This window comes from Microcaecilia unicolor, chromosome 10 (assembly GCF_901765095.1).
Source record: "Microcaecilia unicolor chromosome 10, aMicUni1.1, whole genome shotgun sequence".
NCBI classification, from domain to species: Eukaryota; Metazoa; Chordata; class Amphibia; order Gymnophiona; family Siphonopidae; genus Microcaecilia; species Microcaecilia unicolor.
Window position 1 is genome coordinate 186536438 of NC_044040.1, and position 25557 is coordinate 186561994.

The following is a 25557-nucleotide window of genomic DNA, read 5'->3' on the forward strand; positions in this document are numbered from 1 at the left end:
CCATTGCTAAAGCAATTCCAGGAAACATTAAGCTCCCAAGGCAATAATCCTCCATCCTGGCTCCCCAGTGTACAGGAGACATTCCAGCACACTTTGCAGGAGACAGGGATCTTTCTTACCAGCTCAGTAGATTTACAAATTCTTGTGGAGGCTGTATGTGTACAGAAAGGTATTACACAGACCACAGCTGTCACTCAGAGCTGCAGTTCATTTAATTTCTCAGTTGGCTGCATGTGGATATTGGATGAGCTGTACAACTCATAACTGAACCCGCAAAGAGAGTTTTGTTGCGTTCAATAACATGATACTTAATGCTCCTAAAATATTTATTTTTTTAAAACAAAATTTAAAAAATAAATAAAAAGTACAAGAAGTGAGGAGTGCTGAATATAGATGAGATCTGACATAAGTCTAAATGCAAGCCGGCCAATATTTAAAAATTTATAGTTTATTTAAAACTATTAAAACTATTTAACTGGTCAGGAACGGCTCCCGGCCAATTAAATAGCATTAAGCCAGCTAATGCGCTAATATTCAGCATGAGATTGCTGGCTATCTCAGCTGAATATTACCTCTTAGTGGCTAGCCCGGTCACCAGCTATGTCATTTAGGGGTTCTTTTACCAAGCTACAGGAAAAGTGCCCTTTGCTAGCAGCAGGGGCCATTTTTCTCAGGTGCCAGGGCCCTTTTTACCACAGTGGGTAAAAAGCCCCCGGCACACATGGCCATACAGCAGAAAGTTCTTACCGTCACCCATTGAGGTGGCGATAAGGGCTCCCGCACTAACCCAGCAGTAACCAAGAAGTGGGTGGCGATGCCAGATTACCACTGGGTTATCGACATGCAAGCCATTTCTGAGGGAAAAAGAAAGCGCTCAGGGCGGGACGACCACCGGCGGCCATGTTGGGCCAGCAATAGTCCCGGAAGAGCAAGCGGTAAGCCCACGTTGGTCTTACTGCCTCTCTGTAAAGGGCCCCTTACAGGCTTATTTTTGAAAGAGAAGGGCGCCCATCTTTCGACACAAATCAGGAGATGGACGTCCTTTTCCCAGGGTCGCCCAAATCGGCATAATCAAAAGCCAATTTTGAGTGTCCTCAACTGCTTTCCGTCATGGGGATGACCAAAGTTCACGGGGGGGGGGGGGGGGGTGTCGGAAAAATAGCGAAGGCGGGACTGGGGCATGCCTAACACATGGGCGTCCTTGACTGATAATGGAAAAAGAAGGGTGTCCCTGACGAGCACTTGGGCGACTTTATTTGGTCAATTTTTTCTTATGACCAAGCCTCAAAAAGGTGCCCAAACTGACCAGATGCCCACCGGAGGGAATCGGGGATCACCTCCCCTTACTCCCCCAGTGGTCACTAACCCCCTCCAATCCTAAAAAAAAACCTTTTAAAATATTTTTTGACAGCCTCAAATGTCATACCCAGCTCCATGACAGCAGTATGCAGGTCCCTGGAGCAGTTTTAGTGGGTGCAGGTCCCTGGAGCAGTTTTAGGCAGACCCAGGCCCATCCCCCCCTACCTGTTACACTTGTGGTGGTAAATGTGAGCCCTTCAAAACCCACCAGAAACCCACTGTACCCACATGTAGGTGCCCCCCTTTACCCCTTAGGGCTATGGTAGTGTTGTACAGTTGTGGGTAGTGGGTTTGGGGGGGGGGTTGGGGGGCTCAGCACCCAAGGTAAGGGAGCTATGCACCTGGGAGCAATTTATGAAGTCCACTGTTGTGCTCCCTAGGGTGCCCGGTTGATGTCCTAGCATGTGAGGGGGACCAGTGCACTACGAATGCTGGCTCCTCCCACAACCAAATGGCTTGGATTTGGTCGTTTCTGAGATGGGCGTCTTCGGTTTCCATTATCACCATAAATTGGGGACGACCATCTCTAAGGTCGACCTAAATTTTGCGATTTGGGCGTCCCTGACCGTATTATCGAAATTAAATTGTTTTGATAATATGGGTTTCCCCGCTCCTTTGCCGGGACGCCCTGTGAGGACGTCCTCAGGAAAACTTGTGCGCCCCTTTCTATTATGCTCCTCTTAGTTTTTTATTTGATAGAGAAATAAAGGGTTGGGTCGAGAAAGGTCAGGAATTAGGGAAGTCATTTGTAACCAGGAAATGTTAGAGGATTTATTAAGGAGAAAGGTAAAGGGAAGGTTTTGAATGATGATTTCATTTGTGAACCGCTTTGTTTTCATTAACACTCCTCCACTAGGGAGGAGTGGCCTAGTGGTTAGGGTGGTGGACTCTGGTCCTTGGGAACTGAGGAACTGAGTTCGAGTCCCACTTCAGGCACAGCTCCTTGTGACTCTGGGCAAGTCACTTAACCCTCCATTGCCCCAGGTACAAATAAGTGCCTGTATATACTATGTAAACCCCACAGAAAGGCAGCATATCAAGTCCCATTCCCTATTTGAGATTCTACATGGAATGTTAATGTTGCTATTCCACTAGCAACATTCCATGTAGAAGCCTGCCCTTGCAGGACGTCAGACTCACAGAAACAGAAGCCTGCGCGGCCACATTGAGTGGCCTAGTGGTTAGAGTGGTGGACTTTGGTCCTGGGGAACTGGGTTCAATTCCCACTGCAGGCACAGGCAGCTCCTTGTGACTCTGGGCAAGTCACTTAACCCTCCATTGCCCCATGTAAGCCGCATTGAGCCTGCCATGAGTGGGAAAGCGCAGGGTACAAATGTAACTAAAAAAAACAAACATATAGGCAGTATATAAAAACTTGTGTAAAAAATAAATATATAAATAAATAAATGCTGATGTGGATCCCAGGAACCCTATACCTATGTTTTCTGAACTCCTGCATTTATGTGTGTATATGCTGTGGTATTTTTCTCAATGCCTGCTTCAGCACATAAAATATTGTTCTACATGCTCAATTTGCTTTTAAACTTACCCCCAGAGGGAATTAACAAAGGCCTTCAGAAGAAAGACCGTGAATAAAAAGAGCAAACATCTCAGAACACTCACAGATTTTCCTTTTCGAAAGAGAAGCTGATTTCCCGCCAGGGTAAAATATCGTGTTTTCCAGCGCTTGATAAACTTCCATCTGACCTGCTTTTCTTTGAGTTTGCCTTCAATGAGGGGTTGACCTTCCTGGTTTACAACTGAGCACGAAAAATAACAGTTGTTCAGTTATGTCTAGATTCATCCCTGGGAAAAAAAATATGCTCTAAAACGTACAGACCTAGAAATATTAGAACACAGTTTTGCAAAATTGCTTTGTACATTCAAGGTGAGGCAAAAAAAAAGTAACCCCTTAGAATTTTTTGCTGTTTTCTCAGCAACGGCTTTGAATTTCAATGAGAAATTTGACATGCTTATTTAGTCATCATACTTACACATCTCTCTATATAAAAGGCAACCCCAACGTTCTAATGAAGCCTCCACGGAAGTTGAGGCGCCCGAGATATCCGGTGTGCCCAGGAGTGTCTGCACCGCCCTCGCGTCAAAACGTCATGATGTCGAGGGCGGAGCAATGACACTCGAGGGCCGAAACAGAAACGGCACAGGCACGGAGGCGCAGCAAAAAAAAATAAATCCCCCCCCCCCACACACACAGAGCGAACCATGAACAACGTCCGACGGTCACACAGAGGCAGGCAAGCAGCTCGGAGGGACGGAGGGCGGGGGCCCCTACCATTAAAGAACCTTGATAGCGCCCGTTTCATTGTGCTCAGAAACGGGCATTTTTTCCTAGTTACTAATAAACAACATTTAATTATTTTAAGCTAAATTCATGTTACTACCTAGTGAATTTTGCATGTTAAAAATGTTCAAGCTAAAACACAATAAAATAATGTCATTCAAACGATACAATTAACAGTGTGTCAGAATTTCACAGTCGCTGTGAATGCTCAAAGAGTCCACCTCCAGCTTTAACATAGGCCTTCAGTCGCTATGGAAAGTTTTTAACAGCCTTGTCGATCGGTCCCTGTGGCAGGCTGTCCCAGATCATCTGCAGCGCTTCCTTGAGTTCGGCAATGGTTTGTGGCTCTGGGTGGAATTTGTGATAGGCCTCCAATGTCGCTTCCCAGACAAAAGTCTGCACCATTAACAGTAAGCTGGTACCCCACGTTTTTCTCAAATAATGGTAGTTATGCAAGATTCAGCGTTGGGAGTCATGGACCGAGAAAGGGATCTAGGTGTCGTCATTGATGATATGTCGAAAACTTCTGCTCAATGTGCTGCTGCGGCTAGGAAAGCAAATAGAATGTTGGGTATCATTAGGAAAGGGATGGAAAACAAAACTAAGGATATTATTCTGCCCTTGTATTGCTCCATGGTGTGACCGCACCTTGAGTATTGTGTTCATTTCTGGTCGCTGCACCTCAAAAAAGACATAGTGGAATTGGAAAAGGTGCAGAGAAGGGCGACAAAGATGATACAAGGGATGGGACGGCTTCCCTATCAGGATAGGCTGAAGAGGCTGGGGCTCTTCAGCTTGGAGAAAAGGCGGCTGAGGGGAGATATGATAGAGGTCTATAAGATAATCAGTGGAATGGAACGGGTCGATTTGGAGCGTCTGTTTACGCTTTCCAAAAATACTAGGATAAGGGGGTATGCGATGAAGCTGTAGTGTGGTAAATTTAAAACGAATCGGAGGAAATTTTTCTTCACTCAACGCGTTGTTGAACTCTGGAATTCGCTGCCGGAAAAGGTGGTTAAGGCGGTTAACTTAGCGGACTTCAAAAAAGGGTTGGACGACCAGGAAAGTTACTTGAATTTATTTCCAGTAAAGAGTGAGCTCTTAATGCCTGAATAATAACACTATGTACCGGCTGCGTTCAAAATGTATGCCTCTGCTTCTAGCATATATTTGCCTTTTCTTTTATTTCTTATTTTATTGTTTAATTTCTTTGTACTTGGATCATATTGTGGACTAAATACTGAATATTTTTTTCCTTTGTCTATTGATGTATTTGTAACATTCCTTTATTTCCATATATTTATGATTATTGCATGAATGTAAAATTGAAATTTATAAATAAAGAATTTAAAAAAAAAGGGTTGGATGGCTTCCTGGAGGAAAAAGCCATAGAATGTTATTGAATGGACGAGGGAATAATACAGTATTTCTAGGACGGGCGGGACAAATTGCTTGTTTTTTTGGTCGCTGTCGGTGACAGGGTGCTGGGCTCAATGGACCCTTGGGTCTGTCCCAGCCTGGCGATGCATATGTACTTTTACAGTGCAAACATTTTTAAATGCGTGAAAATCATTGGGTGGTCATGCTAAAAAGTCTGTAACTTCGCTGTGTTTAAAGATAATCTCATTCCACTCAGCACATAAGTGTAGATAGTAGCAACAAGTAAAACTGTAAAATTTCACATTGAAATTCCAAATGGTTGCTGAGAAAACAGTAAAACACTCTAAGGGGTTACATTTTTATTGCCTCATCCTGTACATTTTGCAACAGTTCATTCATCTTTATCACTAAGGAGCACAATTATGGACTAACTACACTTGGCAGGATATATTTCTTAGGGTAGAGTCTCCTTTTGTTTTGGCTAATCTCTGAGTAGATACCTTCCGGTATGTTAAAGTTAACTGCTGAAAGGCGCCTACAAAAGGACTTGTTTACCAATTGATTTCTTAAACTTTCCTTGGCCACTTCAATGTTTGCTAATGGTTTTCCAGAACAACCAGCAACACAACCTTTTTACCTGTTAAAGTCAACACTATGATCCAGCACCAGTAACAATGTATTCACAGAAGACTGAACTGTTAACACCTCTAGAACCTGGAATTCAAAGGCACAGTGCGTTGACAGAAGCTGGCGTGCAAAGTCTGCGCTGCAATGTAAAAACTGAATTTTCACTATCTACCTACACATTTGGGATGTTATTTTATAAACTCATTCCCACATGCATGTAGACACATACATTTTATTTATTTATTTTTATTTATTTATTTATTACATTTGTATCCCACATTTTCCCACCTATTTGCGGGCTCAGTGTGGCTTACAATACATTGTGAATGATGGAAATACAATTTGTTGTAGTACGATTATGGGTTACATAGTGAAGAGTTATGGGGAAGACAAAGTCAAGTCAAAATATCATTTGGGAATAGAACAATGGAGTATAACAATGGGGAATTGATAGGGCGATAAAACAATAGTAAGAGAACATTAGGGTATAACAATTTTATCTGTGGGTAGAGTTTTAAGTGTGGTGAAGATACGGGGGAAGAGAACTCAGAAGAGAGTGTATTGATGCATTTCTATTAGTGTGTATAGACATCATGTGTTTTGATCCTTGCAATACATTTTCTCAAATAGGTGAGTCTTCAATAGTTTGCGGAAGTCGGTTAGTTCGTAGATCGTTTTCAGGTTGCGTGGTAGTGTATTCCAGAATTGCGTGCTCATATAAGAGAAGGTTGATGCGTGCAGTACTTTGTATTTTATGCCTTTGCACTTAGGGAAGTGGAGATTGAGGAAAGTTCGGGATGATCTTTTAGCGTTTCTGGGTGGTAGGTCTATTAAATCAGACATGTATGCAGGGGCTTCACCGTGAATGATTTTGTGGACTAAGGTGCATACTTTAAAAGTCATACGTTCCTTGAGTGGGAGCCAGTGTAGTTTCTCACGTAAGGGTTTTGCACTTTCGTATTTTGGTTTTCCGAAGATGAGTCTGGCTGCTGTATTCTGGGCTGTTTGAAGTTTCCTCAGCATTTGTTCTTTGCAGCCTGCGTATAGTGAGTTGCATACATGTGTAAATGACCTCATAAAAGTATAGCCTCCCCAAACAGTTGGGCCACCAACCGCCTATGCCTAGATTTGATTTGATTGCAGTTTTGTGAAATTGGGCAGCGTTGCCACTTCCATGTATAGATGCCGATACTTACATAGAAACGTAGAAAGATGACGGCAGATAAGAGCCAAATGGCCCATTCACAGCAATCACTATCAGCAATCACAATCAGTCTGCCCATTCACAGCAATCACTATCTCCTCCTTTCCCTAAGAGAGCCCCGCACATGCCTGTCCCATGCTTTCTTAAATTCAGACACATTCCTCATCTCCATCACCTCCACCGGGAGGCGATTCCATGCATCCACCACCCTTTCTCTGAAAAAGTATTTCCTTAGATTACTCCTGAGCCTATCCAGCTTATTTTCGAAAGAAAAAGCCAGCCATCTTACGACACAAATCGGGAGACGGACGGCCATCTCTTGAGGCCGGCGAAACCGGCATAATCAAAAGCAGATTTTGGCTTGGACATCCCCACCAGCAAAGGTAGGATTTAACTCTACTGGGGGGTGGAGGAAGGGGAGAAGAGATGATAGATGTGTAGCACCCCCAGTCCACCGCCCACCCCTCCCCCCCAAAAATGGACCTCTGCTTACGCCGTGGAGTAAAGTTCATATGACAATTTAAAGGGTCCATTACACTACTAGCATAATGCAAAAATCAAATATGGCATGAGATATAACCAGGGCTTTTTTTGAGGGGGTACTTGGGGGTACTGAGTACCGACACCTTTTCCATTGTCTGCTAAAATTGACCCATGGCCCCCAAGTTTTAATGAAACAGCTCAGGCTCTACACACCAATTCTGCCTTGTCATAGATTCTGTGACTGTGACTGGCTATTGTGGGGTGGGTCCCTCAGTGATCACCCCACCCCTGAAGGGTGGCCTGGCATTTGAGTACCGGCACCTTTTTCGCTAGAAAAACTGCACTGGACGTAACAGTTTATTTTCTGTTTGTGTGTGAAATACAGTGGAATTAAAAGTGCAGTAAAAAGTAATGAGAAATGCAGTTTGCTGAAAGAATGAAGGAAGAGAAAGAAAAAGAGGCAGAGTGCTTGAAAATACATATGGCCTGATATTGAAGAAACAGAGAGGGTGAAACCCCTCCACGGCCTCTCACAAATCAAGCCTAAAGAGTTATAAAGTACTAGCAGATGTGGAGTTTAAGGCACAAACATGTAGAGGGTACATCTCCATTCTGCTTTATGTAAGGCAGTGAAGTTTGCAAGATCTGTGATTGAACTGAAGAGCCTTCCCCATATTCTATAACTGCACTCAAAATTGCTCAGGCAATTTCACACAGGTGTTAACCCCCAAATTCTATATATTGCGCCTTGATTTCTGCGCAAAAATCGAAGCGTATTCTATAACAGTGCATGTAGCTTAATTGTTTAACTAGCTAATCAGTGCTGTTTATTTATTTATTTATTAGGATTTATTTACCGCCTTTTTGAAAGAATTCACTCAAGGTGGTGCACAGTAAGAATAAATCAAACATAAGCAATAGTACTTACAATGTCAACACAATAAGTAGTAGAACATTTTAATAGACAACGTAGGTTGGGTGTTAAGTCGTTATTAGCACTAATTGGCATTGAGATTTACACGCATAACTTGCTGTGTTGTCTGTAATGTGGTGCGCCTAAATTCTAAGTCAAATAGTTAAAAGGGGTGTGGCCATGGGCGGGGCATGGGCATTTCGAAAATCTATGCACGTTGTTCTCGAATACACCTGCTCTGTGCCTAATTTAGGCATCAGGATTTACACCAAGTAAAACATGGCCAAAATCACAGACCAAATTTGGTCATGTGGAGAGGTACTCGGTGATATTATATATTCCACGCATAAATTTAAGCCGATTCTATAAAATTTAGGTGTACTTTAGAGAACACACCTAGGCGTATTTTTTTACTGCGTAGATTTTTCAGGTACCATATATAGAATCTACTACTACTACTTATCACTTCTATAGCGCTACAAGGCATACGCAGCGCTGTACACCATACATGAAAAGACAGCCCCTGCTCAAAGAGCTCACAATCTAAATAGGACAGACAAACAGACAGAACAACTAAGAGGTAAGGGAATTAAAAAGGTGGGGATAAAAGGGTACAGGGCAAGTGAGTAGTGGTTAGGAGTCAAAAGCAGTGTCAAAGAGGTGGGCTTTTAGCCTGGATTTGAAAATGGCCAAAGACGGGGCTAGATGTAGAAGCTCAGGAAGCTCAGAATCTACTCCAACCAGTAATTTTCAGTGGCACCAACTGGTTAAGTGCTGTTAAAAATTAGCAGCTAGCCCCGACCAAGCGATTTAACCGGTCAGGGGCCATTTCTGGCTGGTTAAATCATTTTCAATATTGATCAGAGAATTTTTATAATCCAGGATGGAACTATCAATTCGTAGCATTGTTATGAGTTTTTTGTTTGCATGTCATTCTGTATATTGTTTTATCTTTTTGTGTATGTTATTTATTAGCTGCCTAGATTTGAAGATAATGTGGGATAAAAAGAATATTTAAATACTACTACTACTATTTAGCATTTCTATAGTGCTACAAGGCGTACGCAGCGCTGCACAAACATAGAAGAAAGACAGTCCCTGCTCAAAGAGCTTACAATCTAATAGCCAGAAAATAAATGGCGCATAGTGAAAATCGGGCGGTAACTACTCCACCATTTCTCCATGCATCATGCCAGCACTATCTGGATAGCACCAGGGTGGTCTGCAATAATTTTCAGCAGCATTTATCCAGATACTGCCACTGAAAATCAACAGATGGCATTGGTAAGAGGCATATCCGGATAGTAGATACTTCCGTCAAAGTAAGTGCTTTTGAATAACAGGCCATTTATGCCTATTATTGCTTTGTCGCCACCACTAATAAAACAAGAATAGATTTACTGTTTTTTTTTCAAAATTATTTTTTAAAAGAAGGTTTTAATTGTTCAGAAATGAGAGGATAAATAAGTGACTCACATTGGTTGAGGGTCTTTTCTAAGAAATGCAACTCAAATGCAACCTTGCTTCACTGTGTCATTATCATTATCAATAACTGTTTTTGAAATTCAGTAAAAAGGATTTAAATATATAAAAAAAAATCTTGGAAGCCCAGATCAGATGTGTCCCACATATTAGAAAAGGTAGAAGGAAGGCAAATGACAGCCAGCATGCTTAAAAGGTGAGGTGAAAGAGGATTTTAAAGGCAAAAGAAAATCCTTTTAAAAAATCAAAAAAGGATCTAAATGAAGAAAACAGGAAGCAGCAAAAGAACTGGCAAGTTAGATGCAAAGCATTGATACGGAAGGCTATAAGATAATATGAAAAAAAGTTTGCTGAAGAGCCAAAACTCACCATAAAAACTTTTTCAGGTACATTAGAATCAGAAAGCCTCTAAGAGAGTCAGTTGCAAGACTGTGAGGGAGTAAAAGGGGCTACATATAACTCGAGACTACCTTTACTTCAGGAAGCAAGTGAAAGTCTTTAATATGTAGGGTGACTGACTATACATCCATTCTGCACCTGGACTAGATACTACACATACTGTAACTTAGATCAGTTCCTTTTCTCTTGCTTAACCAATTGGAAAAGGTGCAGAGAAGGGCGACAAAGATGATACAGGGGATGGGACGGCTTCCCTATCAGGATAGGCTGAAGAGGCTGGGGCTCTTCAGCTTGGAGAAAAGGCGGCTGAGAGGAGATATGATAGAGCTATAAGATAATGAGTGGAGTTTTTGCCTCCAACGCAATCTTTTTTTTCGCAGTCCCTGTTTTGACTAGATTTTTTTGTGATGCATCCTCCTTTCATCTGGTCCTTTCTCCAGGCCACAGCAACCTGCCGAAGGCACGATAACGGTTGAAAACTAGTTACATATGTCTTAAGTTATTCCAATAAAAAAAGATTCAGCTACAATTTTCTTGGTTGACCCTTATTTATATTATACAAGTGGACTAAAAGGACATCCACAATATTTTGTTTGGAATTTTTGAACCCTTTATTGGCTGAATCAGACTTCTAAAGACCTTTTTTGCCCAGAAAATCTACGGCAAGGATCAAAACACATGAAGTCCATACAAACTAATAGATACGCACCAAAACACTCTATCCTGAAGTCTCTTCTCCCGTATCCTCACCACTCTTAAAACCCTAACCACAAATAAAAATGTTAGACCTTTATGTTCCCTCGATATTGTTTGTCCCCCTCTCAACTCACCACTGTTATCTTCTGATGTTCTATTCCCAAATGATATCCTGTATTTACTCTGTCTTCTATAACTCATCATAATGTAATCCATAATCGTACTGTAACCAATTGTACTTCCATCATTCTCAAAGTATTGTAAGCCACACTGAGCCCGCAAATAGGTGGGAAAATGTGGGATACAAATGCAAATAAATAAATAAATAAATAAATAAATAAATAAATAAATAGCACTTTCAGATGTAGACTAATGGTTAGTGCAACAACCTTAGAACATGGGGAGCCAGGTTTGATCCCCACTGCAGCTCCTTGTGACTCTGGGCAAGTCACTTTACCCTATGTTGCACTAGGTAGATCAACCACAGAAAGGTGGTATATCAAATCCCTTCCCCTTTCCTTTCAGTCAAGTTGAGGGTGAAGACATTTTCAGACAGCTGCTTTAAACATGTGAAATTCTTTCTACTGATGTAAATTGGTAAGGTGGTAGTCATAGCCATAGCCAAGTACTACTACTACTTCTCATTTCTGTAACGCTACTAGACGTACGTAGTTAAGGCAATAGACTAGAACTCCATTGGGGTCTCCCTGTGCAGGTTCAAATCCTGCTAACTAAGGGGCTGCAAATTTGTCTTATTAGTAGAGTTCTTTTTAAAAGAGTTTAAAATGTTAGAGTGGAGGAGTAGCCTAATGGTTAGGGCAGTAGCCTGGGGAACTGGGTTCAATTCCCACTCTAGCTCCTTATGACTCTGGACAAGTCACTTAACCCTCCATTGCCCCAGGTACAAAAATGAGTACCTGTATATAATATGTAAACTGTTTTGATCCCATCCCCCCTAAAGAAGTCCTGTTGAAATTCCACCCACAAGACATGTGGAGAACGTTATTGAGATAGACATGGGGGAAGCCACCACTTGCCCTGGAATGTTGCTACTCTTTGGGACTCTGCCAGGTACTTGTGACCTGGCTTGGCCACTGTTGGAGACAGGCTACTGAGCTAGATGGACCATTTGTCAGACCCAGTATGGCTACTATTATGTTCTTAAGTATTATTGTAACAAGCAGTATCCAGTAGGGTAAGTGTGAGAATGGAACTGTTATTAAAAAAAGAAAAATTCAAAAACAATCCTCTCATTTTCAGAAGCTAGTTCTCTTCTTATATCAAAGGAAATTTGGAATTAGTTTTCCAGTTTTTTGATCAACAAATTATGTGCCATGTTTACGGTATAATCTATTCCCATTTCTCCTAATGCGCTTTCATTGTATTTATTGAGAACTGAGAAAGTTCAGAAGCACTTTATAAAGTAAACACAAATTACAAAAATGTATCAACAAGCCACAGAACCCAAGAGTAAGATAACTCTTTTGTAAGGAACAATTGCTGGTTTGAAATGGTTTCACAATAGTGGTGTGCATTTCATTACCAGCAGACTGAAACCACAGGGAATACACATATTACCCTAATAGAAGATGTTGGCATCTTCTAAGAACAAACCAGAATTAGAGGTGTGGGAAACTGTTAGCCGTAAATGTGATAGCGGCTTGTTTAGACATTGCGGTTTTCCCATCACAGGCAGGGTGGAAAGAGAGCTTGAGAATTGCACTGGAATGCAGTGAGCGGCTACTGGGCTATTCCCAAATCTAGACTGCTGTCCTTAAAGACCAGCAGGGAACACATCTCTGCCACACTATGACCGCCATAAAGATGGTGACAGATTATGGCAGGCCGGGGTGGGGGGGGGGGGGGAGAAGGAAGGGGTGCATCCCAAATTATTATTATTATTAGCATTTGTATAGCGCTACCAGACGCACACAGCGCTGAACACCTGACACAGAGAGACAGACCCTGCTCAATAGAGCTTACAATCTAAAATAACACAGACAGACAAGACAATTAAGGGCGAGGGAAGTACTGGGCGAGAAGGAACAAGGGGGGAGGCAAATGAGTAGTGGCTTGGAGCCAAAAGCAGCGGTGAAAAGGTGGGTTTTCAGCATAGATTTGAAAACAGGTAGAGATGGAGCTAGACGTACAGGCTCAGGAAGTCTATTCCAGGCATAAGGTACCGCGAGGGAAAAGGAACGAAGCCTGGAGTTAGCAGTGGAGGAGAAGGGGGACGACAAGAGAGATTTGTCCAGTGAGTGGAGGTCACGGGGAGGAATGTAGGGAGAGATGAGAGTGGAGAAGTAATGGTGGGCTGCAGAATGGATGCATTTAAAGGTCAGTAAGAGAAGTTTGAACTGTATACGGAAGCGGACAGGGAGCCAGTGAAGTGACTTGAGGAGTGGGCTAGTGTGGGTATAACGATTTTGGCGGAAAATAAGCCATGCTGCAGAATTTTGGACAGACTGGAGAGGAGAGAGATGGCTGAGCGGAAGACCAGTGAGAAGAAAATTGCAATAATCCAAGCGAGAGGTGACAAGGGTGTGGATAAGGGTTCTGGTAGCATATTCAGAAAAGAAGGGGCGAATTTTGCTAATGTTGTAGATAAAGAAACGACAGGTTTTGGCGATATGTTGAATATGTGCAGAGAAGGAGAGAGAGGAATCAAAGATGACACCAAGATTACGAGCCGAGGAGACAGGGAGGATGTGAGAGTCATTATCAGAGATAGAGAATGGGGGAAGAGGGGAGGTGGGTTTAGGGGGAAAAATGAGAAGTTCAGTTTTAGTCATGTTTAGCTTCAGATGGCGTAGAGACATCCAAGCAGCAATGTCAGACAAGCAGGATGAAATTTTGTCCTGGATTAAGGTTGAGATTTCAGGGGTGGAGATGTAGATCTGAGAGTCATCTGTGTAAAGATGGTATTGAAAGCCATGGGATGAAATCAGGGTACCAAGGGAAGAGGTATAGATGGAAAAGAGGAGGGGTCCCAGGACAGAACCCTGAGGCACACCAACTGAAAGCGGGATGGAAGTTAAAGAGGAACCACCAGAGTGAACACTGAAAGTGTGAAGTGAGAGGTAGGAGGAGGAGAACCAGGAAAGAACAGGGCAGGGCCGCCGAGAGGGGGGGGCAGGGGGGACAAAAATCCCCGGGCCTGGGCCTCCGGAGGGGGCCCGGTGACACCGCAGTCTGACCCACCCTCCCTCTGTCACTCCCAGCACTAACCTTAAATGCCTCCTTTCACCACGTTCGCAGCAAGCAGCAGCAGGGCAGGCCACTCCTTCCTTCCGTGTCCCGCCCTCACCTGAAGTAACGTCCGCGAGGGCGGGGCACGGAAGGAAGGAGAGGTCTGCCCTGCTGCTGCTTGCTGCAAACGTGCTGAAAGGAGGTGTTTAAGGTTAGTGCAGGGCCCGGCCCGGTAGTGGGTGGAGGGGGGGGAGGGCGGCAACGACGACGATGACCTCGGGTGGTGGTGGGGGGGCTCGGGGGCGGCCTTGTCCCGGGCCCGGCTCTGGCTCTTGGCGGCCCTGGAATCCAAACAAGGATAGCGTATCTAGGAGTATGGTGTGGTCAACAGTGTCGAAATCAGCAGAGAGGTCAAGAAGGATAAGGATAGAATAGAGACCTCTGGATTTAGCCAGCAGCAGGTCTTTTACTTCCTTCTTCTGTTTATTGTTCTTTTGTATTAATGTTTTGATTTTTTCTTTAGATGCATTTCAGTCTTGCAATAGCATTTGTAAGAGACAGTCTGTCTGTCCATCCATACACATAGCATTGTTTGAGTACCTGACGTGAGTCATGCCTGTCTGTAAATGGAGAAAGGAGGAAGGGGAAAGGCACCATTGTATCACACTGAAAGCATGCACTTTTTTACTGTCAAATGCATTAAAATGTGTTAGTGCACGTTGTTTGTAAATAGCATGCAGTAAACAAAACACAATCCTGCTTTTCTGTGTGTGGGTCATATTCATTTTCTAATGAAACCTCTCTTCTGTTCTTTTCAATGACCGCACATCCCTAGAATATTGCTTATGGTCCCTCTACACCAGCCTGTGATCTTATTGGTTCTGTAATCTAACCAATTGGAAGCAGTCGAGTTTCATTTGAAGGTTTCATTGCATATTCCTTATTTTACTTTTGTTTGTTTTTAGCCACAGATCTGCTAATGTTTCTCTCCTGAAATCTGAATTCAGTTTATCATGAGAATGAATGACTTCAAAACTAAAACTGCACCAATTGCCTCTGGTATTGTTTGCACTAAACACCAGAGGCAAAATATAAGATCTATTAGTAATGTGAGCATACTTTGAAAGGCAAAGGGAAATGGGACTTGATATACTGTCTTTCTTCTATGTTTGTGCAGCGCTGCGTATGCCTTGTAGCGCTATAGAAATGCTAAATAGTAGTAGTAGTAGTAGTAGTAGTACATGGAATGTTGCTAGTGGAATAGCCACATTGATGATCTGCAAGGGCCAGGCACAGGCAGCTCCTTGTGACTCTGGGCAAGTCACTTAACCCTCCATTGCCCCATGTAAGCCGCATTGAGCCTGCCATGAGTGGGAAAGCGCAGGGTACAAATGTAACTAATATAAAATAGATACTATTGGAGATTCTACATGGAATGTTGCTACTATTGGAGATTCTGTTGCTACTATTGGAGATTCTACATGGAATGTTGCTATTCCACTAGCAACATTCCATGTAGAAGGCTGCGCAGGCTTCTGTTTCTGTGAGTCTGACGTCCTGCACGTACGTGCAGGACGTCAGACTCACAGAAGCAGAAGCCTGCGCGGCCACATTGGTGATCTGCAAGGGCCAGGCACAGGCAGCTCCTTGTGACTCTGGGCAAGTCACTTAACCCTCCATTGCCCCATGTAAGCCGCATTGAGCCTGCCATGAGTGGGAAAGCGCGGGGTACAAATGTAACAATGTAACAAAAATATTACAAATGAGTATTTTTGAAATCCAGGACTGGGATTTTTGTGCTACTCTTCTCCTCCATGATAATGTTATCAGCCCATCCTGTCTGATGAACACTGGTGCTTAGGTGAGTAACTCAAGTGTCAGAGGAAACACCAAGGGCGAGGAACTCAAGGATAAACTGAACCTAAAACCTATGACACTTTTCCATGAAAGCAAACTGCACAGACATGATATTCCCAACTTGGCTGTTTTTATTCAAAGTTCACAGCATGATTTCTTTATACAGTACTTTCCATATTTCCTTCAATTGGAAGCTCTTTCGACTATGTTACAATATTCACACAATGATCTTTCTCTGTTAGTAGCAGAAGGATTTTCTTTTTCAGTGGCAAATAACTTCAGAGGTACAACTTTCACTGTTCTTCACATCTGCCCCCACAACAAGGGTTTTTCAGACCACTTAGAGTTTGCTTATATCCCTGGTTTCCTCCCTTACAAAATCTCTTCCTGCACTAGGAATAGTTTTCTCAGAATCCTGATTATTAGCAGACTAGGAAAAAATGCCCGTTTCTGAGCGCGATGAAACGGGCGCTAGCAAGGGGCCCCCTCCCTCCGTCCCTCCAAGCTACTTGCCTTGTTCGGGGTTCACGTCGCTGTGTGTGGGGAGGGTTTTTGGTTTTTTTGCTGCGCCTCCGTGGCCGTGCCTGTGGCGTTTCCGTTTCGGCCCTCGAGTGTCATAGCTCCGCCCTCGACGTCATGACGTTTTGACGTGAGGGCGGTGCAGACACTCCAGGGCACACCGGATATCTCGGGCGCCTCAACTTCCGTGGAGGCTTCAGAACGTTGGGGTTGCCTTTTATATAGAGAGATGTCCTGTTCACAGGAATTTATCACTCTCTAATTCTCTTTTACACTTGAACTCATTACACCTCACCAGACCCTGAATTTTGTTATCAGAAGTCTAACCCTTTCTCTTGGGCATTGCCAATCCTGCTGGACAGTCAGTTTTTACGAACCCTTCCATGCAATTTCTCTTCCCTACATGCAACAGACTTTTTTTCTCTCGTTGACTGAGGAAAGATCCTGAATCATTTTACTGACTAGCAAGTTATACCCTAGACCTAACCACATGGGGTTTTTACATGGGGGGTTTCTGGAGCATACCATTACTTAGCTATGGGGCTACATGCTTCAGTTAGTTTTACAAACAGATGACCTCTTTGTGTTGTTTAGTTGGAGGGCTGGATTTCATTCATAAGTGGAATGCTCTCTTGTAACATCTCCTTTTCAAGAGGAAAACAGAATATGTAACTGCTTCTCAAACCACTCCTGAAGTTCTGTTTTCAAACAGCTTTTACTTTACGAAAGGCTTGATGACAATAGGACTTTTGACACTATCCCTTGGGTTGGTCAGCAGAATAAGCAGCTAATAACAGCCTTCCTCCCCCCTGAAATACATGCATAGAAGGTACTTTGCGTCAATCATTTTTTTTAAGCCTGAAATTCCCAAGATCCTTATTCAAACTGAATTCTGATCCTGAATCATTGAAATAGTCAGGTGAAGATTTATTACCTGTTGCTTTTTCTGGGTGGTTGCACATGAAACATTGCCAAGCCCCAGCTTCCTCACTGAAACCAAAGAGATCAAAGAACCTCGCTTCTTCCAAATGCAATTGCACATGGTCCAGATCCTAAGTTGGCAATAAAAGAAGACCAAATTATAATTCACAAACTGCAAATTAAGTCAAATGGGCCATGCCAACAGAGCAATAAGCAGTGGTTAGTTTTGGAAAATACACATCCTCAACACCTATGAGGTCAATATTCCAAAAGATATTTAACCAAGTAGAAAGGCTCTCACTATGAGATTTGATATATGTTTCTGAAGTGTTAAACCACTAACGTGGATTCTGGAAAAGAAAATGAACATATGAAATTTGATTTTCTGCAACATTCTTTGGAACTTTAGAACATGAGTAGCAGAGAAGGACAACAGGGCCTTTTAGTCAGCTGTGATGCAGAAGGAAATGGCTGGAAGGAACAGGAAAGAACATTTTCACATATATGAAGAGGTGACTGCAAGCTGTCTGGAGGAGTAGCATGAAACTCCGTTGCATATTTATTGTCTGACAGTGTTGGAATCTTTTACGTAACATTCACCCACTCCTGGCTTTGAAGTGAACCCGTGAACTTCTGGTTCTTGACCCTGAAGATCACAAAGACAGAAGCTGAGAAATCTCAGCGGGGAAAGAAAGTGGAGTGCGTGCGTATTTTTCATGAATCATGGTGGATGCACAGAAAAAAAAATCTATTAGGAGATTTATAAGGTTCAATCTTTCACAGCATTAAATATATATTAAAAGGAAACAATGTCTACACATGGTAGGACTGTTTATACCAGCACTTCCCAAACTGTGGGTTGCGCATGTCATGTTTGGGGTTGCAACCTAGGAGGGCACTGCATAGGCATGTTATTATGACACGCCTCAGTGGGGTCACAGGCATCGCTGCAGCCGTGAACATGGGGTCATGGCCGGAAAAAGATTGAGCAGCACTGATCTATACCTCACATTGGTAAACTAAGTACATAAGCACCGCCATACCGGGAAAAGACCAAGGGTCCATCAAGCCCAGCATCCTGTCTCCGACAGTGGCCAATCCAGGCTTCAAGAACCCGGCAACCCCCCCCCCCCCCCAAAAAAAAAAAAAAAAAAACTTAATTCTTAATAATGTTCAATGGACTTTTCCCTCCGGAATCTGTCCAAACCCCCTTTAAATTCTGTAAGGCCAGCTGCTGAACTTCTATCTTACACTTCTGCTTGATATAGGGATTCTACATATAAGAAGACATGTAGGGGTCCCTTTACTAAGCTTCAGTAGAAAGTGTTCTTAGCACTAAGGCCATTTTTACCACAATAAAACGGTCAATTTTTTATTTTTTGTATTAATGGCTAAGCGCTAATGTTGCCGTTAGTGTGCGGCCATTAAAAACCAATTATTGCGTGAGAACTTACTGCCACGCGGTGATCCTGTGCTAATCAGTTAGTGCATGCACTCTCCACCCCTGCCATGCCCCCTCCTAGAAAAATGATGAAGTATTCTTTAGCTCACGCAGATCCCAAACTTACTGTAGGATATTTGAGCATGTTCTGCAGTAAGTGCATGCCAGTGTTTACCGCTGCTTAGTAAAAGGACCCTGTAGGTAGCTAGTTATTTTTTTTTTAGATTCGCTCACACCTTTCTCAGTAGTAGGTCAAGGTGAATTACATTCAGGTACACTGGATATTTCTCTGTCTCAGGAGGGCTTACAATCTAAGCTTGTACCTAAGTCAATGGAGGGTTAAGTGACTTGCCCAAGGAGCAGCAGTGGGATTTGAACAAGCCACCTCTGGACTGCAAGACCGGTGCGCTAACCACTAGGCCAGTCCTCCAATCTTCTGCTATGGCATGCAGAAAGGACTTGACACAGCTGGAGGCAGAAGAGTGACTGCTGCCACTTTTTAATAAAAGCACTTATTAAATGTCAGAATGTGTCAGACAATCAGACAGCTTGGAAGTTCTTTTTAATCAGACCGGTGGTTCTCAAGACAATTGGCACTGTGTCTGTACTAGAGAGTTGCACGGGGACAGAAATCCAACCCATCTCTGCCGGAATCTAACCCATCCCCGTCCATCCCTGTGAGGAATCTAGCCTGTCCCCACCCACCACTGGAAGTCTTGGCAGCCATTTTAAAAGAGCAGTAGAGAGGATCAGCACTGCGGTAGAAGGCAGGAAAGAATGGGGATCTTTCCTGCTCCGAAGAAGCCACTAGACCACCAGGGTACCTCGAAGTATGTGTCAGGAGGGCATCCTGCACTCAAGGGAGAGAAGGCACTTCCACAGGGATCCCGCAGGACCTGGGTCCATCCCTACGGGATTTCCGCAGACCAGGATCCATTCCCGCAGGGTCCCCGCAGACCTGGAGGGGATCCCCACGGCGGGAACACAGTTATCCCCGCTCCCATGCAGCTCTCTAGTCTACTCTTTTTTTAAGTCCCTGACTGCATCTCTAGGTACTTGGTAACCTTCTGTCTCTCCATACATAGCTCAGAATAATGACTTGTTCTTGATACTCCTAATAGCAATGCCATTTTGTTTTGATTGTGTGTTCTCCACTTCTTCTCAAAACATAAAGGACTAGATTCAGTAAATGGCGCTCAAAATTCGATGCCAAAAAAAATTGGTGCTGAACAGTATGCTATAATGGGCGTTCTGGGATGGATGCTCTTTCTAGAACTGCACACTGAACTTCGGGCACGAGGATTTATATCAACTGAAACCAGGTGTAAATCTCGGTGCCCCCAGCAGATCCCCAGTATTCTGTAATACTGCACGCACCTTTAGTGATCGCCCTGGCCCGCCTACGCCTCTTCCCATGGGCAAAACAAGAAAACACTGTTTTACGAGTGTGAAAAAGGAAGTACAAAAACAGTGTTTAAAGAGAATTATTTTATAATTCTCTCATCAAACTACTCAAGCAAAAATTTAAAAAAGAAATCAAAGGACACAGTGAGAGAGTCAGATGGTAGTTTAGATATGTCCTTTAAAGTGACTGTATACTCATGTGCCAAGTGAAAGGATTAGTCAAGAGACTGGATGTTGTAAGAAGAAAAGAACAGTTTCTACATCTGAAAAATTCTAGCCCTAGTCTCTTTGATAAAGAACAGTGGGGTAATTTACTGGAAATGCAGTGGATAGACATCTGGAAGCATTTTATTTTCTGGCATGCTTAAATTTGATCGTTGAATGCGTTCCCTTTTTGGCATAAACATGCAACGCGACAGTATATACTTGGCATCATGTGGGGCACTGATTGCCTTTTAAGTGAAGAAGGGGGTCGGAATGTTTAAGTAATCATCTCATTTTTGAATTATGTCTTCCTATAATGAGCATACAATAATAATAAAAACAAAAATCCATTGCCACCTTTGTTGAAGCAGCAGGGATCCAGTTCAGAACACATCTCTTCAACAAAACCTACAAAAGTCATCCTCAATGAAACAAATCATTTCTTAAACCACCAAAGTACACCAAAAAACATCTCTCACACGACCTTACCTAACACCTTTCCATCTAAATCCTCTTATATCTCAGCTTATGATCGACTGTATTTAAATCATGTAACGACTTTATCACAACAATACTCTGTAAGCCACATTGAGCCTGCAAAAAGGTGGGAAAATGTGGGGTACAAATGCAATAAATAATAATAATACTTGAAATCTCCATCCTGCAAAATTCCCGAGTATCAAGGTGATGACAGCACTTTTGCCATTTTTTCGTAGGTGGGCTTAGGGGTGCTCAACTCTGTTCCATTGAGGTTTGTTCATCTGAATAACTTTGTTTATATAACACCTTACAATGAGAGGCAGCTTATCAAATATTATACATTAAATAAATCAAATCAAACTTCCGATTTTTGCTGAATGATTAAGATTTAATTAGTTCCCAAGCAAGGAATCTAGAGGTAGTTTTAGATGAAGACTTAACCTATGATACTCCAGATTTTCATAATAATTATTTATGCCTAATTCAGTAAGCCCAGCGTTTTTTGAACATGTTTATTGATGTTCAAGAATAACAACGAACACAGATCAATTACCAAATTCCAGCATTTCCCTTTAAAGTTACATTATAGGAGCCATAACCCAACTAGAACATAATATTCCTAACATTAAATATTGTTATTTGGATCATTGTTTATTACTCTTTATGATCAATCAGAAAGGTATCCCAATCAATAATTGGCTGGCACAAGTGGATCTGTAATATTCTTCCACCCATTGCCCCCCCCACTGATTTTGATTCCCTTTCCCAATTCTCCTCTGAAATCAGGCCCTCTCCTCTGCCCTCCCCCCCCCCCCAAGATCAAACCTGTCCTCCAGGCCCCTTACCCTGAGATCAGACCCCTCCTCCAGGCCCCCTTCTGAGATCAGACCCCATTTCAGACCCCCCCTCCCCAGATTAGATCCCTTCCTATAGGCCACCGCAGAGCCTACTTATGATTCCTTGTGGTCCTACTACTACTACTATTTAGCATTTCTATAGCGCTACAAGGCATACGCAGCGCTGCACAAACATAGAAGAAAGACAGTCCCTGCTCAAAGAGCTTACAATCTAATAGACAAAAAATAAATAAAGTAAGCAAATCAAATCAATTAATGTGAACGGGAAGGAAGAGAGGAGGGTAGGTGGAGGCGAGTGGTTACAAGTGGTTACTAGTCAAAAGCAATGTTAAAGAGGTGGGCTTTCAGTCTAGATTTAAAGGTGGCCAAGGATGGGGCAAGACGTAGGGGCTCAGGAAGTTTATTCCAGGCGTAGGGTGCAGCGAGACAGAAGGCGCGAAGTCTGGAGTTGGCAGTAGTGGAGAAGGGAACAGATAAGAAGGATTTATTCATGGAGCGGAGTGCACGGGAAGGGGTGTAGGGAAGGACGAGTGTGGAGAGATACTGGGGAGCAGCAGAGTGAATACATCTATAGGTTAGTAGAAGTTGTGTACTCTGGCAGGAGCAATCCCCACTCACTCTTGCCCCTAACAATTCCATCAGAAAAATGGAAGGCTGACTTCTAGTGGTAGTACTATAAAGCTAGTGCTCTTGGTGCCATTTTTTTGATGGAATCACTAGGGGCAGGCGCAAGTGTGGATCACTCCTGTCTGGGTACCTACTAGACCACCAGGGATCGTAAAGTACGCTGGAGAGAGCTTATGGGAGGGGGGGTCTTATCTCAGGAGAGGTCCAGAGTGGGTTCTAATCTTGGGGGAGCTTGAAGGAGGGGTCTTATCTCAGGGGGGTCCCTGCAAGAGGGGTCTAATCTCAGAAGGGGGCCTGGAGGGGGGTCAGACCATGTTGGGGGTTGGTGGAAGGGAGGGGAGACCATCCACATCCTTGGTTGCCACCTGGAAGCTATGTGGATGCCGGCCGATATTCAACTAACATTAGGAGTGCTATTTATGCAGTTTTACGTGGAGGGGCATAATCGAACTGGGCGCCCAAGTTTTACTGAGGGCGTCCTTGCAGGACATCCCCGTGAAGGGGCGGGTGGTCGTCCATCTTTCGTTTCGATAATACGGTAGGGGATGCCCAAATCTCAACATTTAGGTCGACCTTAGTGATGGGGGGTTATGAGCCTGGGTCCACCTGTCTGAAGTGCACTGCACCCACTAAAACTGCTCCATGGACTGTCATGGACCTGAGTATGACATTTGAGGCTGGCATAGAAGCTGGCACATAATATTTTTAATCATGTTTTTTTGAGGATGTGAGGGGGTTAGTGACCACTGGGGGAGTAAGGGGAGGTCATCCCCGATTCCCTCTGGTGGTCATCTGGTCAGTTCGGGCACCTTTTTGAGGCTTGGTCGCAAGAAAAAATGGACCAAGTAAAATCAGCCAAGTGCTCGTCAGGGACGCCCTTCTTTTTTACATTATCAGCCGAGGACGCCCATATGTTAGGCACGCCCCAGTCCCGTCTTCGTTATGCTTCTGACACGTCCCCGGGAACTTTGGTAATCCCCGCGACGGAAAACAGTTGAGGACGCCCAAAATTGGCTTTCGATTATGCTGATTTGGGCAACCCTGTGAGAAGGACGCCCATCTTGCGATTTGTGTCGAAAGATGGGCGCCCTTCTCTTTCGAAAATAAGCCTGTTTGTCACCTAGCTAGGCAGGCACCGGCACTGAATGCTGTTTTTACATATTTCTTTAATCAGACCTTAATTAAAATTGTTAATTAATCTGTGTACCTATTAATTTGAGTTAAATAAAAGCCATGCATTAATTCCCAAGCAAAGTTGTATTCACTGAGCACCCCTTGCATAGCATTAAGAGGGTATTCAGGTAATGCCTAATAAGGTATAAACAGATCTTCCAACAAATTCAATTCAATGACGGCAAAAGAATGAAAAAAATCTCTTGCTAAATAAGATCTGGAATATTTTTTACTTGCTAAGAAAAAAATCTCTTGCTAAGAATAGGGGCATTTTTAATTGCATACACCGAAACCTCAGAATAGAATATGTCTGTTCCTAAATGACAAATTCATAAGTCCACTACTAGCTCGTGCAGTTCAGTTCCAATGTCCGACCCGGGTCATCATATGATTCCTTTTCTTTTCTCACACCACTGCACTCGCTCACTCCGCACTTCCCATACTATACAGTCCTTTCTAGTCAAGCTTGGGTGCAGGTCAAGGTCCGGAATAGAGATCCGGTAGTAATGGGGAATGAAGTCGGGCTTCAGAAAGGGTTCTCTGCTAGTCCAGGAAGCAAGCGTCCTCACTTCCGCTCCAAAAAGCCACACAGCACTCCAAGAATTATGTCTGTATACAAATTCAACTTTACTGGACTTTCTGCAACCGTAGGTAAACCATTTTATAACTTCTTCTGTACAGTTAACATTTGGTCTCAACAGTCCTCCCGTTTATTCAAGCCTGTGTGACACAACCTTAATCACATTCCAACTTGCTTCACTTAGTAAGCCCAAAGTATTTACACATTTAGAGCTCCACCTATGCTTTACTTGTCCCTTCGGGCTACCAATAATCCAAGGCTGATCCTGATACTTCTGATTACAATCCAGTTCTCCTTCAGGCACAGACCCCTTTTGGCTGGCCTCCTTCCAGCGATGCACTTCTTGAGCTGCACTCTGGTGTTGAACAGGCTTCCTCCCCTGCTCTGTTCCTGTTCTTGGGCTGGGTTCCCCGTACCCACCCGGAGCTCCTCTCAGTTGCCACTGTTGGGGGGGGGGGGCAACTCTCCTTAATTCAGCCCCGATTTATTCTGCCACTCCAGGACCTCCCTCTCCTCCAAGGGTACCGGCGGGGGTACAGGCAACCAAAGACCCTGTGTTCCACTCTGCAACCCCTTTTATCAATTCTGACTCCTCCCCAACTCAATAGCACTTTTCATTGCAAGTTATCCTGGAACCCACCCCCTTAGGCTGGATCCCCACTCCTCTTACACCTCTAACCCTCCTGGGACTCTGGAGAGTTCTAACTATACCTCTTAGTAATCCACATTATAATGGGGAGTTGGGGGAGGGAGATTACGCATACAGCTCCCATTACTTTCTTGCGAGAGAATTGTGTTTGTTCTGTTGGTCTGCAGGGATATATGGAAATAAGGGTCAACCACCAAGTTGTAGGTGATAATGTTTTATTGGACTACATCAATGTATTTTTTTTTACAAGCTTTCAAGAGTTATCCTTTCTTCATCAGTTCAATGGCGAAGCAATGTAGTTACACTGGGTTTATATTGTTCATACTCATCTAGGTTTTAGGTTACCTGCGTATGTTTGTACGGCTCAGTGAAAGGGGATGGGAGAATAAACAGAGGTAATGAGACAGTAACATTTTACAGCTCTATCTCTGATAATAACTGAGAAAGCCAATGACTCTAGTGAGTTCTTTTGTGTCAGTCTCAAAGTGTTCCTTCTAATTTTAAAAGTTTTTCATTCCTCTGGGCTTCCTGTAAGCAATTTTATGGTAAGATCCTTAAGAGAATATCACACCCCACATTAGCTGTGATCACAAGAAGTCATGATGCCATAAGCACTGAATATGGACTGAATAATCTAAGTTGGTTGGAACTCTAACTAGCCATGTCTTTGAAGCATACCTAGGACGTCTCGTGACATAGGTCTATCGGAAGGGATTCCACAAGGTAGGAGCTAATTTATGAAAAGCTGTGTGACATGTAAGTTCTAACCTAATTTTTATATGGTGATGAATGGTAGGTAAGAAGACTAGCT

At 43.3% G+C, this 25557-nt stretch overlaps 1 protein-coding gene across 2 annotated transcripts in view; it reads right to left on the reverse strand.

Annotated features, from left to right (window-relative positions):
* VEPH1 (ventricular zone expressed PH domain containing 1) overlaps positions 1 to 25557 on the reverse strand; it is a 130900-nt gene that overhangs the window by 5506 nt on the left and 99837 nt on the right. For both annotated transcript variants that reach the window (XM_030216379.1, XM_030216378.1), the window contains exons 11-12: positions 17345 to 17462; positions 2983 to 3119 (exon numbers count right to left, since the gene is read on the reverse strand). In XM_030216379.1, the coding sequence (XP_030072239.1) occupies positions 2983 to 3119; positions 17345 to 17462 (255 nt within the window). The remainder of the gene's footprint in view (positions 1 to 2982; positions 3120 to 17344; positions 17463 to 25557) is intronic.